This window comes from Aspergillus karnatakaensis, assembly GCF_047715665.1.
Source record: "Aspergillus karnatakaensis strain CBS 102800 unplaced genomic scaffold BJY04scaffold_26, whole genome shotgun sequence".
In the NCBI taxonomy this organism is placed as follows: Eukaryota; Fungi; Ascomycota; class Eurotiomycetes; order Eurotiales; family Aspergillaceae; genus Aspergillus; species Aspergillus karnatakaensis.
In genome coordinates this window covers 21,659-39,246 of record NW_027395738.1, presented here as the reverse complement: position 1 = coordinate 39,246, position 17,588 = coordinate 21,659, and the positions used below count along the sequence as shown (strand labels likewise).

The following is a 17,588-nucleotide window of genomic DNA, read 5'->3' as shown; positions in this document are numbered from 1 at the left end:
TCCAGTCCCTCATTCCGAACCAACCGACATCGCTTACTACCAGCGCATCGCAAACCGCTCAGTTCCTGAACACCCACAAACAGACTCCTCAATCCTTAAGAACCATTTTCTATCCTCAATCTGAAGACCAGTCTTCGCATAGCCAAAATGAAGCTCACCACCATCTTCTCCACCGCCCTTTTCCTGGGCGTGACCCAGCTCGTCGGCGCTGAGGCTCTCACCTCTACCCTGACCACCACCATCACCAGAACCCTGGTCCGTGTTAACGCCGTGACTTCCACTCCCACGCCGACGCACTCTACTCCTTTGATCCCGACGACCACCCCGGGCTCCAGCAGCACCCTGATCCCCAGCGCTTCTACTGAGTACGCTACCGTCACCACAACCACCACCCCTGACAGCCCCGAAGACCCTGAACACACCAACGCGGCTGCTGGCTTCGAGGGTAACATGCGCATCGCTGTTGCCGGTGGTGCCGTTGCTCTGCTCCTCGGTGCTCTATAAGCGCCGCTTGGAAACATTGCCGGCAATGACCCCAATCGCATCGCGCGAACGTCAATATACGCAGTGGGCGGCTGCTGATCAAAGCGATTCTATTGAACTTCCCTTCTTGTTACTACTTTACACCTTGACTACTACTTTGAGATTTATACCTTCTTACGCCCCTTGAGTTTCGTGCGCGAGACTATGGGATGGACATTTGTTACGGATTCTATACCCCCTCTTGACGATTACGATTCATGTTCTTTGCCGTATCTATTCACTTCTTGTCGTTCTGGTTAGTGGCCGCTGGGGTGTGATTCGGCCATGATTCTATCGCATTGCGCTTGTATATAGATCGACTCTAAATCCGAATCCATTGCAATCAGCGCTGGTTTTGCATGAAATAAAGTTAACCATGTAGTGTAGGTAGTACTAGGTAAACTGTATGACACAATATTGATAACCGATCCACTTTGGGATCTCGACCACATTGACAATTTGATAGTTAACAGTTGACTCCGTTCGCATGTCGATCAAACCCTGCGAACTGCTCGTGGAGATATGGAGCGACTGATGTTAATGCTATTGAACACTCGAGGTCGTGGATCTGGTGGCGGATCCTTTGATTGGCGGCGCGAACTCAAGTGGACGCGTCTGTTTTGGGTAAAATCCAAACGGAGGTCGTCGCGGTTGACAACATCAGCCTGCCTTGATTCGTGAGATTTTCTGTTGTTTCACGCGACAGAGTCAGACAGGCTTATCTGATCGCCCACATTCTTTCGGGCGTCACCTTCCCGCGATGCGCTGATGCGACCGGTCTCGTGCTTATCCTCCTATCTCGGCTTCGACTCGAGTCCGTCCTCCCCACTACGCGTCTTGGGATTTCTCCTCACGCAACAATTCAGTCTTCTTTGTTTTTGTTTTGTTACTACTACATACTTGACGAGGCTTTTCGCCCCAATTAATACTTGATATCCCCAAATGACGACAGGAGCAATGGACACCGAGCCTCCGCTGCCCCCACCCCCACGCATCAGGCACCGTTCCCCAACACGACCGCACCTACCGAGCGCCTCCTCAACCCAGGTGCACAAGACATATCGCCTCTCCCGCTTCGACGACCGTTCTAGTCAGCCCTCGAGCGACCCGGCGCTTTTCTCGTCTGATGACATCCCGGCCTCGGGGCTTGAGAACTACCATGCGCCTGTTTCGGGGTCGCGCAAGCGGCGGTATCGCGGGACTTGGTGGGGGGAGATGGTGAAGGAGAGGGGGCAGGAGAAGGAGACGAAGAGGAAGAGGGTAGAGTTTAAGGATAAGAGGTTGGTTGATAGTGGTGTGTGGATGGGTAGTGATGAGTCGGTGCTTCTGGCCTCGGAGGATACAGGGAATTGGGTGGAGGACTTATTGAAGGATGAAATTGGGGTTGAGATCGAGCAGGATGGCGTGGATGGGGAGAAGATGCCGACTGCTGTGCGCGCGGGGTTTGCGAAGAAGGTGGAGGAGGAGAGTAGAGAGCATCAGGTTGCGCGGGCGATTGTGAATGATTGCTTGGAGAGGGGGTTGGACAGTATTGATCTGAGGTATACTAGGCCCCTCAAACTATGTATCGTGATCGTGCTGATGATACATATAGCGCTGGAAACTTGCGCGTCCTCCCATCCGGCTTGCTACGACCTCTCCAACACCTCACTAAGCTCCCCTCAATCAAAGAACCCCCTATCTCCGAAGAAGTTTACAGCTCACTACAACCATTCCTCCGCCTCTTCCTGGCCGGCAACGGCCTCAACACACTCTCCGGCGAGCTGTTCGAGCTTGACGCTTTGCGCGTCCTCAGCCTGCGCAACAACAAGCTCACCGAAATTCCACCCGCCATCCGCAGACTAACCAAGCTCCAGGAACTCAATCTCGCCGTAAACCGTCTCAACGTTTTACCGTGGGAACTTCTCTGGCTGATCAAGAAGGGAGACCTCAAGCATCTCAACGTCCGACCCAACCCTCTTTCCTCAATCGACGAAGCCGAAATCAGCACATGGCACCTTACCCCAGAAACCCCAGAAAGCACAGACCTCTACTCATGCACCTACGGAGGCCCACCCCCGGAAGAAGCCTGGGCGCCTATTCACGTCGCAACAGGCCCAGTCCGCCGATACAATATGGAAGACATTCCAATTCCAGATACCCAAATCCTCTCTTCCGAGCACTACTCCCGTGTTCCCTCTCTCCGCGAAGTCTCCCTTCTCTCATTCAGTAGATCCACCTACTTCGACACAATAACAGACGAAGAGATGTCTGACTTTCCGAGCCTCCCTCTCCGTCTCCTGCGTGAAGCGAGAGACATTCGGGCTACTGGTGGTCGGTCCTGCTCTGTCTGTCAGCGGGGCTTTGTTCTTGCTAGGACGGAGTGGATCGAGTGGTGGGATGTGAGCACGTATGAAAACGGGTTGAAGGGGGCGAGGGTCTCAGGGGAGAAACTAAGGCCCCTGCCATTCCGGCGGCTGGGATGTAGCCTCGCGTGTGTTGCTGAGTCTTAGGTGGTAGGACTATATAAGGGAGGAAAGGCATTTTGTACAGGGTATAGATTTGCTTGTGTATATTTTGAGATTCGTGTACATTGCATTGCATCGCGACACATGCGAGTGGACTAATTCATTGCATATATGCTTACCATCATATTTCCTTCCGTCATCATTCGTTCTTCAAAAACCTAACCCTTCGAAACCATCATAGACATCCAACTTACTGCCTCGCCCTCTCCAAGTCAGAAGCCCACAAGGCCGCACCAACCGCATTACTGAACTCAAATGCCATTGACGCAAACGGTACCATCTCCAGCACCACACTCGCCATCCCAAGACTGCAGCCGCTCGTTAGCCCTCTCCTCCCCCTTTTCCAAAGAAACGCAGAAATTTGACTTACCCAGTATACGCCCCACGCTTCCCCTCAACCCACTCCCCCTTCTCCCGACGACTAAACCCCCGAAGCTGAAAATACCTCTCATGCAACCCCGGCCCGGCCCTCTTCCCCGCAACATAAACATACGCCACGGTCCCAACAACCGGGATGAAATTCAGCGGCAACATCGCAGCCCAGCGCAAAATCCCCTTCAAAATCCCACCCCCGTCCCCAAACGGCTTCTTGCTCATGTGTCCCAGCCCCCAGCGCTTTCCAGCCTTATTCAGCACCCGCCCCTGACTAACCAGAGTCTCATGCCCCTTGTCAAGCAGGATCTGGTCGAAGATATCAACGAGCACGTCCCGTAGGATCCAGCCGCGGGCAATGAAGTGTGTTAAAGCCGAGGCTTCGGAGAGGACGAGGAGGGCGGCGGCGATGGGCGCGAAGAATGGGCCCGAGGTGAATGTCATGAGGGCTGCTTGCGGGACGTAGGTGAATGTGAAGAGGGTGGTTGTTATGCCGAGGCCGAGGAGGAGGGTTTGGAGGAGTTTGGTCGTGAGCGGGCGGAGGAGGGAAGGGTGGGTTGTTAGGTGGAGGATCCCCTATTTCATAACAGAAACGTTAGGAGGGATTGATTTCGAGGGGTTGAGGGGGAGAGGGGAGATACTCTGAATGGGTAGAAGTATGCGCCGGAGAAGGCGACATCCTGGGCGATTGCGCGTAGGTTTGCGGATTCGGCGCGGAGAGCTTCTTTCGCTCGGTCAGACATCGTTTACTGATATTTTCAGAGGAACGGAATGTGATGTTGGGAGGAATTAGGCGACGTGGATGGTGTTTGTAAGGTGAACGAGGTCGGTCGTGTTCCAAGGGCTTAAGTTTAAAGACTGACGTCATGATTAGACCCGCGATAAGCTTCCAATTCCAGGTAATGTACATGACCCAGCTGCCCCAGCACTGCCATTGGCGTGATAATGATGAAATAGATTCAAGAAACGAGGGTACATGTCGAGTACAGTAGTACAGGAACAGAGTATTGGTATTAGCTGCCTGACTGCCAGCCTTTTGAGTCGGCCGGTTCAACGCCAACGAGATTTAATGCGCAAATCGCTAATATAATCGCTCCAGTGATAAGAAAACGCTAAGACACCATCCAGAACCGAAATAGATATGATGTGGGAGAGTTGGGATTTAACTTTCGTTGTCAGCCCTGCTTTGGTGCCAGATCGTGTCGCCGCTGAGGGCCGACAAGCTCAGAGCTGCAAAGTTTCGCCAGCTTGGTGGAGTGGAGGAAGTGTGCCGCTCGAGTCCGGTGTCTGCGGAAATATGTCGCTCCAAGTCTGACATTTCCCCATCGCTCGCTCCTGTTATAGGAACCGGCGCAGAGGTGCCGCGCGTTTCGATGTCGTTTTCTGCTCGATTTGCGGACGGGTGATTCTGGTTCATGGACCGAACGACATCCCCTTTGCAAATAGGGCACGTCCTTCGGCGAGTCGTCAACCATGGTGTGCTGCATCAGTTAGCACGGTTCATATCTTCATATCAATTAGTTGATCAGCTTACATGCACTCCGCGTGGAACTCGTGACCACATGGTAGACTCATCACACGACTCTGCCCATCGACATACTCCTCAAGGCAGACCACACATTCAACCTGCCGGCCAGTATACTTTCGACGCCAAGTCGTGGATGTGCTCGACTTTTCCTTGCGAGAGTCGACGGCCCCCGACTTTCCTGACTGAGAGAGTGCCCTTTTTGTAGCCTTCACGCCTAAAAGCGGGGAGGTTTGGGAGACTGGGCCAGGACTCGATGATCTTAATGAGCTAGAGGACGAGGATGATGTAGAGATTGTGTGGTACGTCCTCACCGGGAGGCGTTCAACTAGGTTCTTTGGTGCACGCCAGCGCCGGCGGCGCACGCGGGACCGAATCAACAGAAGGATGTAGACCACAGACAGAGTGAGTAGTGGGCTAACGACAAGAACTAGGAGTGTGTCGAAAAACGGACTCGTAGACATGCTCGTTGGTGTCAGGGTAACCCACAAACCTTCGTGCTCTTTGGTTTTGACGTCCTGTTTCTGGACAGGATCACGGATCACTCGAGGTTTGCTCCCACTGGCTGGCTCATGTCGTTTGGATTTGGAACTGAAGAGGTGTCGGGAAAACCACCCAGCCCTTGGTTGAGGCGTTCGATCAGTAGATTTAATTTGACGTGAGTCCAACTTGCTAGAGGGTTTATCGGAGATACTCGATTTCTCAACAGCGTGGTACTCGCCGCTACCAGGGGTGATGCTACCGCCTTTGAGTGTGGAGGTCGACTGTGTGCTCTGGTCAGCACGCTGCTTAGTGTCCGAGGTAGAGGCGCCCGGAGCAACAGCCGCAGAGCTGCTTTTCGGAGCCATGAGATCTGGATCTCGCCAGTCTTGCACACCAATGACAAACTCATCCCCGTCGGCGGCGCCTGCGCTGGCTTTTGTGGTTTTCTGGCTCTTGGAGCTATCGCGACCGCTGGCAGAGGCACCTTCGGCGTCACTGTGAGGTTCATCCCAAAGACCCATTGGAATCCAATTGATGTTTCCACTACTGGGTGGTCTTCGGTTGTCTTCCAGAGATTTTGCCTTGTCTTCGCCTTGTCCGAGTCCAAGGCTTGACGCCAACTTACCAAAAAATCCCGACTTCGTCTCGGTTGCACTTTCACTGATTGCCTCTTGAGTAGATGAGGGCGAGGCTGTAGCCGGGGCGGCCACCTTGACTTCGGTTTCAGAGTCAGCAGCTGTCTTAGATCCATCGGTTACAGCTTCCTCCCGTTCTTGCGGGGGGATTAGTGAGGATAGGAGGTGGGCTGTAGTGTAGGACGTGAACAATGAGGGTATGGTCACGTTTGAGGTATCGCCGCGTGCAAACATCGTGACAAGATTGCCTCCTCGAGTATCGTCGCCCACAATTAAAGCAAGTGCTCCGCGCCGCTGAGCCCACTTTACCTTTTCTAAAAACCCGCAGCCGCCTCTGCTCAACAGGACGACTTGACCGCTGATCTCAGCGCTCTCTTGTAAATATTGTATGTCTGCATGTGCGCCCTTCCGCGTTTGAGAGTCCAGGCTCTTTTCCCCGGCACTGGTGTCGACGACAATCGAATCAGGAAGGGGGTGGTGGAGATGGTCATCTGTGCCATCATTGGTAGATGCTTGTGTTCCGGTGCGTTCGTTATCCTGAACGCTAGGGCCCGGCAGGAGGTCCCCGTGACGTTGGTCTTGGGTAGTTCCAGCACCTTTATCATTGGAGCCGGGCTTCCTCGCACGACTCTCCGTTGGCCCGTCACCTTCTTCCCAGCCGGGAATGTCTGAGCACCCGAGCTCACTCCCAGCACCCGGAGAGCTTTCTCCGAACCCAGTGCCAACCCATAATTTACCACTGAGCCCCTTCTCGGGAAGGAGGGGGCCAAACGCTGCAGGTCTGGCTAGGAAGAAGGTCGAGTTTTCATCTGTGAGGCTGATGATAGCGGACGGAGGGAAAAGCGAGGACGGTAGGTTGAAGGAAAAGAGAGCATGGAGGCCTGTCGCATGTCCAGCAAGCGAACTAGGCGTGGAGACGCGCGGGGACGACGTAAGAACGGAGAAGAAGGTGATGAAGATCGGGCAGAAGATCAGGCAAAAAGTAAAGAGAACTAGACGCGGAGGTCGCATGATGTCGGATGAGTTTTGAGTATTGAAATAAAGCGAGGCTCGACAGGATGGAGGGTATAATGAAATCAATCGTGTTTGTACGGTGCGACACTGTCAGTCAAAACGATCCTAAGGTCGCCGATTCGTCATAGAGAGCGGGCTCATTGAGGGGAGGAGCCGACAGCAACACAAGAGGCTGAGAAAGGAGAAGAGGCTAAACGATCAGGTCAAGGATGGCGGAGGAGCATCCAGAGCAGGATGAAGCACGCAACAAGCCAGGAGAGACATGAAACGGGATGGTATGAAGCATGGAGAGAGCGAATGTTGGATGCCTTCTGTTGCTGCAGTCAAGAGTGCCGAGGAGTCACGGGGCTCATGCCTCAGGCATGTATGTCACACCACGGTCAGGCAACGAACTGTCTGGAGCTTCCAGGCTGGCTTCTTCGATTGTTGTCTCGTTTGTAAATACTCTGAGACTGCTGCGAAGTGCGAACGATGTTCTCTTATCTCTGCTCCCAAATTCCCCTGAGCTCTTTTTTCATCCCTGGAAAATTGGAGCCTGGGAATCCCCGCCTGGAGTCAACGCGGTTCACGACTCATAAGTGGGAGACGGCGCTGATCAGAGCGCAAGCACCCCCACTAACAGCCCGCACCCAATGATCTGAGACGACTAAGGCGAGATCAGCATCGCCGTACCTGGCTGATATCTCCGAGCCTTTGAATCTGGAGAAGGTGGCATGGAATAGCCTCCAAAGTACAAATATGCACATATGGACGTGATGGACTACCATACCGAGGTGGAACCCACGACTCGTGGATAGTTCTCCTTGTTGGCTCGACAGCTCAAGAATCAAAGCCATGGTTCAGCAGGTCAGTTCAGGAAATAAGCTAGAATGCAGTACCGTTGCCTTCGCAGAACCAAAGATCGTGGTGACGTCGAATGACACTTCCACCACGGACCGCAACGGAAGCCATGACAGCAGCGTCTAGCCTTGTCGTCACTCAACGGTCCTTGATCTATATCTATCTCTACTGCCCCGGGATTGTTTTTGAAGGCAGTGCCCAGCTCAGTCCCTGCAACCCTAGCGTGGCCCTGCACGATTCCACGTTGCTTGTGTACAAACCAAAATAAAAAGGCGTACAGGCGGTCTCGTCATTGGCCAGTCTAAACTTCTCCAGGATGTCAAAACTCCTGCACAAAATCAGGGATGTTTTCTCGGGCCACGATTCGAAAGCAAAGCATCACAGTATGTACATCACTCGCCTGTTTATAAGCGTTTAGTGACCAGAGGCAGATCGTGGGTCGCACTTGGGAGTATATGATGGGCATGATGGCCCTAAAAGCTCTCGCTATGGATCAATGAGCGGCATGCCCGGCAATAGGCTAGGCTATGAGTCTTATCGCACAGACGACTACGGATCGAGATTCGGGAGCTACGGAACTAAACCACGACCTGGTACATATGGCTCAGGCGACTATAGTTCTAACACCCGTCTGGACCCAACGGGCTTCAAGACGAACTCCTATGCGAGTGACTACGGACCTCGCAGTGATGGACGGAGCTATAGTCCCGGTCCTATGTATGGTATCAACTCTGTGGCGAATAGCTATGACTCTCGTTCGGATGCGGGTGTTCGGGCGAGACAGGGCTTTGAAGGCGGCACAGTTGGCAGCAGTAACTACAGAGGATCAGGGCACAGTTATGAATACAAGGACAGGATGGAATCTCATATGGGGCCGACCAACCATGTTCAGCGAAGCCGGTGGTAATTTTCATTGTTCAAGAATTGTTTGGATGTGAGGGAAAGAGCAATCAGCAGCACTGTAGCTATCCAGGTTCAGAAGGAACGCAAGCAAGCATATTACCTTTCACTTTTCACTTCCACTTCCACTTCCACTTCCATTCATTCCGATCCATTCCCACAAGACATAAAGTCTTTTACTTTCCTTTCGACCCTCTCATAGGCAGGAATCGACTTCCACTTCTTCCTCTCATCACCATGGCCAGCGAAACCATGTCGAAAAAGGTCAGCCAGCGTGAGTCAACTCTCATCGTCATTGCTTTGCTCTTTTCATCTGTAGTCCAGGTCAGAAATCGCGCAAGAGGCAGCCTTTGGAGGTGCTTCAGGGAGGCTCGCCTAAGAAAGTCGCTATTGAGCAAGTGAGCGAATTTACCCTCCACCCCAGACACTTCTCATTCCCTAACACTCCCTCCTCACTTCTTCAGCTTCCACCGTCTCCTGTCCCTCCACGTCGTGTTCCAACGCCACTCAAACTACCAACCCAGCCTTCTTTCCATCCCAAGCTTACTACTGCTGTCAAACTCTCTCCACTGTTTCCAGCCGCGTCTCGTCGAAGCGTCTCGATGGCCTCTAGAAGACTCGCCTTCCGTCCGGAAGCCCACATTCAGACGGCACCGACCCTCAATCGTCGAGTACTCGATTATGAGCTGGCTAGCGATCAAGATCTCGCATCGTCTCAGCCAATCTCCTTGATCGATCTATGCACCAGGCCGAGCTATTCTAGAAACAAGGCAAAGAACCTGAGAGTGTATCATCCGGACAACGCAGTTGACAGGACTGAAATCGGACTTAGCACAACGATTCAAGGAGTGGATACTCTTCAACCGCTTTCTCTTCGCCCCGGCCCCAGCTTTCCGGTTCAAGATGGATATGAAGTGAGCGACGACGCCAGTCACATAACCCCGCCTTCAAGGTTTGTCTCGCATGGATACTCCTGGCAGCGTGATGAAAGCGGCCCAGACAGTATTCAAGATCAGGCATGGCAAGCAACTTTGAACGACCATCATACACAGATGAACCCTCTGAGCTACGCTAGCCGCCATGAGACCCCTCAAACAAGGGAGAGTAGTTACATTTCCGAAAGCCCATTCCTGAGAAAGTCGGATCTGTTGTACTCGAACAGAAATACTCATGCAGGAGACCTGGTGTCGGCTACTGAAACGGCTCCTGTCGATACACCACATTCGAATCTTTACGCCCAGATGCTCCATCAGCGAGAGTGTGTGCCGGCCGCCTCCTTACAGCTCTATCGAGATAGCTTTGATCGACCCCACGACAAATCGCCCTATGAAACCTTCCGCTTGAAGCATCGCAACAACCGAACTGACTTGCCTGAGATCACCTCAGGCTTGCAGTATGGGGCTCCCACTGATAATGATTATGGGCACCCCGAGGGCTATACCACGATACGTTCTGAGCCCACCTTCACAACAACTTATCCTGAATTGCTTCGTGGAGAGAATAGATCATACCATGATCCGCAAGATGTGTTGGCACGAAATTCAAGACTGACAAGTGAATCGGGTCTCTCTCAGCAAAAGCAGCGGGTTCTGAAAGAAGAGATATTCGCCATCTTGGACAACATGCATCTTGGTCCCGAGGTAGATTCTAAGCCCGCGTTGACGCCTCATAGTAGTGAGACGACGGAGCCTGAGATTGACTTTGATGCTTCGGATGATGCGGAGCTGATGGAAACTCGACTTAACATCGCTACGCTCCTGGAAAATGAGCTAGACCAAGACGATCTCGAGATAGGGGGAGATAAACCTGAGTCTCAGTGCTCGATCCTGAACGAAGAGCTGCCCGTCTGCCAACCCGAAGCTGACCTATCAGATGCAGCATATGAGGCGCCCAATGCATCTTATTTCGAGGACGGAAAGCAAACTGAGCAGAGCGATAGGAAGCTTGAGGGCGATGCAAAGGCCATAGCCGCTAGGACCACAAAGCCTCCCCCAGGTTTCGGTGGGCCTGACTTCAAACCACCCCCAGGTCTATCAGGCCCCGACTTCCACAGTGCGCCAGAAACGTCAGACTTTACTAAGCAGACAAACTCTCTCCAGACCCGGCTCCGCGAAGCAGATGCTTGGTTCCACACGGACGGCCGTGGGGAGAAGTCTTTGCGTCGACTGGCTGAAAACATCGCTGATAATCATGTTGAAAGAAACGAGCGTCTAGGAGGCCAACCCTATCTGGGGCGCGATCGTGACTGCGCGAAGCAAACGATATTGGCTGTAGGTACCGCCATCATTAACCTTCACTCATACAAGAGCAAGGAGTACCAAAAGCATAATGATTATTTTGCGAACTTCAAGGACCTATCATCGCATTACTATCAGTCGCCTCGTGGGGGACAGCGCAGCTACTTCGATCAACCACCAGTCGATCCCTGGAGACAGCACATAGAGGAAACAGCTCTGTGGTGTGACATTGATTAAGTTTTATTGAGTGTGGATTTGGGTTTACGGCTAGCAGAGGCTCAAGCCAGTGCATACGCGCATCTTGCAGGTGATTGGGATATTCTTCCATTGGATCAGACTTGATCGCAGGCAAGGCATTTCGAAGGATTGGGGCTGCTTTCAAAGCTCGTCCATTGGCCACAATGTAGCGCTTTGGGATATTGCCCAGTGTCCTTCGCGGATTTTTCGTTCATTCATCAGATTGCGAGCACATCTCAATTGTACCCTAATAGTTTTTCTCCCCTTTTCGTCCATTTAGGTATCTGATCAACGACACTATGATTGACGAATAAGCGTTACTTGTCGGATTAACATTGAATGGCATGCCAGCTTTCGAGTTTTTCAGTCTACAAATTGAGTTCAAAGACCACAATCTACAAACCATAGTATTGATTCCTGCCGTCTATCTGCCATAGTACCGTAAGCGTCACTATACAACTAAGCGACAGCCATCGAAGAGAAAAGGGGAAATAGAGACACAATACAAGACAGAGATAAGAAAACCGCAGGTAAGCAAAAGAGCAAGAAAAAAGTAAAACAAAGTAAGAAGTAAGAGTAAGATGACACACCAACCGCTAAGTGCCGAATAAGATAGAATTCCTGCATTCCACTGCGAGCTCACCGAACGCCGGAACGGAAAAAGATTTCAATGCGTCATTAGTAGCCATGCTAGTCTGAACATGTAACATGAAGAAGACGTAAACTGTAAGTGTAACTTGAAAGGAGGAAGAGGATATAGGATGAATGTATGGCGGAGTTTAGAGTATCGTGCTTGCATGAGAAGCAAGGCGGGGTTGAATGTTGTGACTTGGGGGTATATGGTTGTTTTCATTGGTTAGCAGCTCACCAGGTTGATGTGGTTATCGTTGAGCGCGGCGCAGGCGAAGAGGGTGCGGTGGGGGTGGAAGGCGGTGCTGGAGATTGGGGAGGAGCGGTTGTGGTGGAGGAAACTGGAGTAGGGCTCGAAGGTGGAGAGGTGGGTTCCGCTGACGTTGTATGTCTTGACTTCGTGGCGGTTGGTGCCTCTGTGATTCTTGATTAGACAACGTGCATGAGGGTCTTAGCATGGGGGGGATATAAGTCACATACACCATGAAGACAGGCGCATGTTCATGGACACTGAGAGTGCGCAAGGTATCTCTTGTGCCCAAGATTGTGGAAATCGGGTCGTCCATTCGCAAATCCCAAAGCCTTATTTCGCCATTGCGGCTACCAGAGATAAGCTCCCTCAGGCCACCGCGTTGCATGTGAACGTTGGTGATCCACTGCTTGTGTTCTCGCCACGCTTTGACCATTGAGTTGGTAGGCTTGAGGCGCTGATCGAACACTCGGACGGCACCGTCGCCGAATCCAGCCACGAAGACATTGCCCGCTACCTGATCGGAGGTCAAGGATGTGATGCAGGAGCCAGAGCGAGCGGGAATATCCTAGAGCATTGTTAACATAAGACCCAATTCTACGTGGGGAGGTGAGCGTACGTTAGTGCAGACTTCAGTAGCTGCGTTCCACACTCGGATAACCTTGACATCGCCTGCAACCAAAGCCTTACCTTGACCTTGCTGCCAATCGAAAACAAGACCGGCGTTGCGGTTACTAGGAATAAGCTCGGGGAGTGCTCGGAAAGCAGTGACAATTTCCACCTCCTTGGCCGATTCGTAGTTGCGAAAAACTTTCAAAACGCCATCCGAGGATCCTGTCATCAAGAGAGCTTGGTCATCCTCGTTAATGTAACGAATCTCGTTGATCTTGGATCCCAAGGGATTCCTATTGGAGAAGCGGTTTAGGCGCTTGTGGTTCTGCCAGTCCCAGATCCTATTGTAGAGTCAGCATATACATTGCAGGTTGTGCTGTAGAGCATACGCAATTGTATCCCTGTCATCGGCAACAGCTATGTGATCTTCAAACTGGTGAAAGCACATTTTCAAAGGCTGTGAACCGTTAGACAGCAGTGCGATCGAGTTATCCCAGCGGCTGCTGCCGGCTTTTCCTTTTAGAGGTTGGGTTTCTGAAATGATCTTCTCGTTGCGGCTGCGCCTCCAAAGACGCTCGTTGTAATCCGCGCTACCGGGCTCGTCGGGTTCGTTGGGTTTCATTTGGGGCTCCCGGAAATACTGGGCATGCGTAAGAAGATGTTCATGATGCTCGCGGAAATTTTTGCAAATCAAATCAAGTAGTTCTGGGATTACCTCTGTGGACCAATCTAGGAATCTGCTCAGCAATGGGATGCTTGGGACCAGAGCAGGGTCTCTGCGTTCAAATCCGCGGGATGTAGGGACCGGGGCTTGTTGATATGTTGTCACCGGTGCGAATTGATCGTTGACCTCGGGAGGGCGAGTCCATTCAGGAGGTGCCCTTCCACGTGGAGTTGCTGGGGCACGACTCTTTGGTGACGTTGGTGACTGGGCATCCAAGTCGGCTTGAGAAGGATTCCCGAAGGCAAGGTTCTTCAGCGACGCTGCAACACTGGCAGTGCGCCTAAGACTTAGCGAGAGATATCCTTCCTGTTTCGGGGGTGCGACGGGTGGAGGCGGCGCCGCAGCCTTTTTCGGGTTAGGCTTTTCTCTAGCCTGGGATAACAGTTCTACTCTGCCTGAGAGATCGAGGATTTCCTTGCGGAGTCGCTCAGTTAGCGTAGCCATAGGGGACTCAAGCAATGTGTAATGCATGTAATCAACAACTATCCCTGCGTCTTGTGCGATATCAGGGTGGGGGTCAACAGAGAGAATTAGCAACTGCTTCCACATTGTACCAAAAGTCGTATTCCGGGATAGTGGCTGTGGCTTGTTCATGGCGATACCGTTTGAACTGTCTGCCTTCGCCTCTCGGGAAGCTTCTAGACCTAGCTTAGAGAGTAGATTCTGCTTCTCTTCCTGGAGTTCATCGTAGGCGGCAACCAGGAACTTGTTCTGATAACGTTTGATAAAGGCCGAGAAAAAGACAAGAAGCTCTTTTCTGACGACGACACTCCCGTCTGACGCCATTGGTAGCACAGCGAGGGCCAAAGACTCTTCGATCTGGGCAACCTGGTCGGTCAGATCCGGAATGCCAAGGAATGTCGTGAGAGCATGCAGCATTGCACCTCGTACTTCTGGAACGGGGTCGTAGATAAGTTCGCAGAGCCTCTGCGTAGCAGCACATCGAATCCCCATCCATTTAGCTTCGGGAAAGTCGGACCACAGCATGCTAATGCAGATGCAGGACCATTGCCGCAATAAAGGATTCTCAACATCCATCAGATGCACTAAGCAGGACTCGAACAGCTCAGAGGATAGACAGACATTCTGGCCTTGGGTGTAATTCTTGCAGAATATGGATACGATGAAGGCACACATCGCTCGGTGTTCGCTCGCATTGCCGACAGGGATAGGCGAAGAAGGGTTGAGAATAGAGATGAAGTAGTGGATTCCGTTGTCTTTGAGAAGGTCGGCCTGAACCGTGTGGTCGACAGCCATTATCCGTGCCCAGATGAACACCATAACCGGCTTCAATTCCTGTGCAGCTGACTGTAGAAGCTTGACAACATATGGGAATATTCCGATGCTCAAAGCCAGATGGACAGCCCATGGTCCCAAGTCAAGGAACTTACTGAGAAGTATCAAAGCTCTTAACCTATGAGCCTGACTGAGAAGAACCTGCAAAACGATGGGAAGCTGGTCTGGAGGATTCTTCTCAGTTGGCCCCGATGATAGGTAGACCTCAAAGGCAGTGAGTTGTTCCGCGAAGAAGGTAGAATGTTGATACTCATATTGCCGGCGGCCGTCTTCGTGATCAATAAGGGCAGGTAATTGAGCAAGAACCATCTCGACCGCAAGATCCCAGCTCTTCCAGAGTGGGTGGTTATGAGTTTCAGGAAGTTCAGGAGAGGAGATCGGTTGGCACTTATAAGTGCGCATAATCCGCTCGCTGAGTAGGAAGTTTCTGAACAGTGCCGCAACCATAAGATCTTGACGGAAGAGCTTTTTGAAGAGTGCGCGTGGCAGTGTTTTCCATGCAATAGTGTCAGTGATAGCGGTGAAGATCCAATTCAGTTCTCCGAGAGGGCTTCTGCGGTCCTGTAGGCGACCAGGAACGCGGAATTCATCGATGCGAACGCTCGACTGAAGCGGATTCTGGAGTACAAAGAATCGCAACGCGATCTCAATCGGCGTAGTCAGGCAGCAGGTGAACAAATCGGCGGGGAGATCGGGGTTTGTAGGAAGCGACTCATTCTTCTGGCAGGCTGCGAGGATAATACAGTCTCCATAGCTTTGGACAATCGCGTTAGGATCAAGCTTTTTCTGCTCGATGTTTTCCTTCTCATGCTTCTCAACGAAGGTGTGGAAGTTCTGGACAATATTCCCTGCGTGAGACACATCAAAAACAAAGAGGCTAGGCCCGGCAAGCCACTGCTGTAGGTCGTATAACGACACTGGGATATATTGCGTGTAGTTCTTATTGAACACCCAGATTTCGCCTGACTGCGTGGGAAGCGGAACACCATGGCCGTTGTAGTGGAAGAGGACTCGCTCATCTTTGGCATTGCGGCGAAGCGAGACGCAGAACTTCTTGGTCTCGTCGACAGATGGGTCAAGATATTGCTTGTAGCGAGTTCTTAGACTGAGCGTTTCATATTGCTCTTGTAGTTTCTTTCCGATTTGTTCCATGAGTTTGTTGTGGCCACCGCCGGTAGTAGATGTTGGATCGACCCAACATTCCAGCTTGGCGGTTGGGTTGGTCTTGACGACGTCTGGGGGATCAACGCCGATGTTTAGGCAGATGGCCAGGGCTGCAGAGACGGTTTTGAGGCGGTCTTTCATGCGCCAGTCTTGGGTCGGCCAACTTCCGACGGGATCTCTGGGAAAACCATTCGTTTCGTGGCGTTTCTCTGTGAAGTACATGTAGAAATTCTGGAACCAAGTTAGACCACGGCCATAAGCCTGCCTTGAATGTCCGCTTACCGAGTGGAGAACCTTCAAGTACTCGCTTGATGTGTACTCTTCCTGCCATCCATGTCTCATCGCAAAATCTTCCTCTTCCTCGTTATCTATGATAACAGTGTTATTATCATAGCCCGGGCGGACGCCGTACTCGCTTCCTCGCGGCCCATAATCACTTCTAGCCCTTTTCAAAGCCGCAGTTGGGCGGGAGCTATCAGAACCTTGATCAGAGGTATAGCGCGAACTGTTTTCGGTGGAAGTGTTTTCGCCGGAAGAGCTAGTAGGTCTGCCCGGCGGATGCTGTCGCTGTTCGACGGAGGTAAACGATCGGTGGTGATTCGACAGAGGTGTTGGGGACCTCTCTCGGGTCGGAATAAAGGTTTCTAGGTCCGGTCCGAAGGCGACTCGAACTGACTTCTGGTTGCTCCTTCGTGGCGGGTCAGCTTGGAGACTGGAAGCCTGCTGTGGCGCTGGGTCTCGTTGCTCCATGTTTCTGGTCGGGTCCCTCATTATAGGGATATTATCATCGTGTTTGATTGCCGTGAGAAGTAACCGTCACTTGGGGCTTGCAACAACTATTAGAGAGATGTCCTAAACAACCCTTGAGGCTCGAATTTCGACAGTGGGGCCTCACCTTATCGGAGACTCAGCGCATGCCCCGATGCAAACCGAGTGACATGCGGTGTAAGCTGGGAGAGAAGGCAAATAAAAGGATGACCTCGCGACTGGAAAAGCGAGGAGTAAAGTGGGGGTGATTTGAGGACCTGTCGAAGCTAAGCAACAGCTCTCCGCACCCAACAGCAGCTTCGGCGTTGGTCGAGGACTGAATAATGACGGTTTAGTCGGAGGAGAGGTGAGCTGCCATGAGGCTTGGCACCGCCCTCGGGAGAAATGGTTCTTCCGGCCGAGGTATCACAATGGTGTCTTCACTCTCACTTCCTTGTTCAATGAATCCGGGCTTAACTTTGACCATTCCTAATCAACCTTGATCTCTGAATTCTGCATGTGAAAGGCTGTGTATACTCCAATTTTATTGGCAGCTTTGCTGCGACTCTGACAGCATTGGTTGCAAGGAGATGCCATCGCTGCCCGAGAGTTTAGAGCTGTCCTTTGGCTACATCCGTCGGATATCATGCCTTGGTTGGCTCCTGTGGCTTACTGCTGAGTCTCGCTCATCGAGGTAGTGTGTGGACTCAGTGTTGAGCATCAGACGACTTGGAAACATTGGTTGATGGTCCGGGAAACTGATTTGCAGGTCGTCCACCAGATTCTAGCTCTCGAAGGCATACAAAAATGCTTGTTTGAAATCCTCCACTCCGCGTGACTATAGACCTCAGCCAGGCCCCAAAGGGTTCTTGAGTATACGCGTGTCTATAAGA

At 52.0% G+C, this 17,588-nt stretch overlaps 7 protein-coding genes across 7 annotated transcripts; 4 read left to right on the top strand and 3 right to left on the bottom strand.

Annotated features, from left to right (window-relative positions):
- Positions 1–147: 147 nt before the first annotated feature.
- On the top strand, positions 148–504 carry BJY04DRAFT_218531 (uncharacterized protein; the record flags this gene model as incomplete). Its single annotated transcript, XM_073716331.1, has 1 exon — positions 148–504. One exon carries the CDS (start codon positions 148–150, stop codon positions 502–504), a length of 357 nt encoding a protein of 118 aa, XP_073570826.1.
- A 975-nt stretch (positions 505–1,479) lies between these two features.
- On the top strand, positions 1,480–3,014 carry BJY04DRAFT_207706 (leucine-rich repeat domain-containing protein; the record flags this gene model as incomplete). The annotated part of the gene is made up of 2 exons (XM_073713889.1): positions 1,480–2,063; positions 2,117–3,014. 2 exons carry the CDS (start codon positions 1,480–1,482, stop codon positions 3,012–3,014), a joined length of 1,482 nt encoding a protein of 493 aa, XP_073570825.1.
- A 102-nt stretch (positions 3,015–3,116) lies between these two features.
- Positions 3,117–4,360, bottom strand: BJY04DRAFT_64023 (EI24 domain-containing protein). Its single transcript, XM_073720788.1, has 3 exons — positions 4,043–4,360; positions 3,400–3,977; positions 3,117–3,337 (listed from the first exon to the last, which is right to left on the bottom strand). The coding sequence occupies exons 1-3, from the start codon at positions 4,142–4,144 to the stop codon at positions 3,220–3,222; spliced, it is 798 nt and encodes a 265-aa protein (XP_073570824.1). The 5' UTR covers positions 4,145–4,360; the 3' UTR covers positions 3,117–3,219.
- On the bottom strand, positions 4,354–7,198 carry BJY04DRAFT_63981 (PA and RING finger domain protein). The gene is made up of 2 exons (XM_073720787.1): positions 4,936–7,198; positions 4,354–4,882 (listed from the first exon to the last, which is right to left on the bottom strand). The coding sequence occupies exons 1-2, from the start codon at positions 7,053–7,055 to the stop codon at positions 4,564–4,566; spliced, it is 2,439 nt and encodes an 812-aa protein (XP_073570823.1). The 5' UTR covers positions 7,056–7,198; the 3' UTR covers positions 4,354–4,563.
- A 288-nt stretch (positions 7,199–7,486) lies between these two features.
- On the top strand, positions 7,487–8,938 carry BJY04DRAFT_189711 (uncharacterized protein). The gene is made up of 2 exons (XM_073711415.1): positions 7,487–8,281; positions 8,330–8,938. Exons 1-2 carry the CDS (start codon positions 8,215–8,217, stop codon positions 8,803–8,805), a joined length of 543 nt encoding a protein of 180 aa, XP_073570822.1. The 5' UTR covers positions 7,487–8,214; the 3' UTR covers positions 8,806–8,938.
- Positions 8,939–9,035: 97 nt separating this feature from the next.
- Positions 9,036–11,272, top strand: BJY04DRAFT_218527 (uncharacterized protein; the record flags this gene model as incomplete). Its single annotated transcript, XM_073716330.1, has 2 exons — positions 9,036–9,072; positions 9,123–11,272. 2 exons carry the CDS (start codon positions 9,036–9,038, stop codon positions 11,270–11,272), a joined length of 2,187 nt encoding a protein of 728 aa, XP_073570821.1.
- A 384-nt stretch (positions 11,273–11,656) lies between these two features.
- Positions 11,657–16,698, bottom strand: BJY04DRAFT_227954 (ubiquitin-binding TORC1 subunit KOG1; the record flags this gene model as incomplete). Its single annotated transcript, XM_073718733.1, has 5 exons — positions 11,657–12,318; positions 12,383–12,720; positions 12,772–13,105; positions 13,154–16,179; positions 16,231–16,698. 5 exons carry the CDS (start codon positions 16,696–16,698, stop codon positions 12,129–12,131), a joined length of 4,356 nt encoding a protein of 1,451 aa, XP_073570820.1. The 3' UTR covers positions 11,657–12,128.
- Positions 16,699–17,588: the final 890 nt, after the last annotated feature.

Bases quoted from the DNA above. Each gene is read 5' to 3' on its own strand.
- BJY04DRAFT_63981 (XM_073720787.1), bottom strand. From the start codon at position 7,055: ATGCGACCTCCGCGTCTAGTTCTCTTTACTTTTTGCCTGATCTTCTGC. The intron at 4,883-4,935 runs GTAAGCTGATCA...TAACTGATGCAG, and splicing joins GAGTTCCACGCGGAGTGCAT to CACACCATGGTTGACGACTC.
- BJY04DRAFT_189711 (XM_073711415.1), top strand. From the start codon at position 8,215: ATGTCAAAACTCCTGCACAAAATCAGGGATGTTTTCTCGGGCCACGAT. The intron at 8,282-8,329 runs GTATGTACATCA...GACCAGAGGCAG, and splicing joins TTCGAAAGCAAAGCATCACA to ATCGTGGGTCGCACTTGGGA.
- BJY04DRAFT_64023 (XM_073720788.1), bottom strand. From the start codon at position 4,144: ATGTCTGACCGAGCGAAAGAAGCTCTCCGCGCCGAATCCGCAAACCTA. The intron at 3,978-4,042 runs GTATCTCCCCTC...GTTATGAAATAG, and splicing joins CATACTTCTACCCATTCAGA to GGGATCCTCCACCTAACAAC. The intron at 3,338-3,399 runs GTAAGTCAAATT...GAGCGGCTGCAG, and splicing joins AAGCGTGGGGCGTATACTGG to TCTTGGGATGGCGAGTGTGG.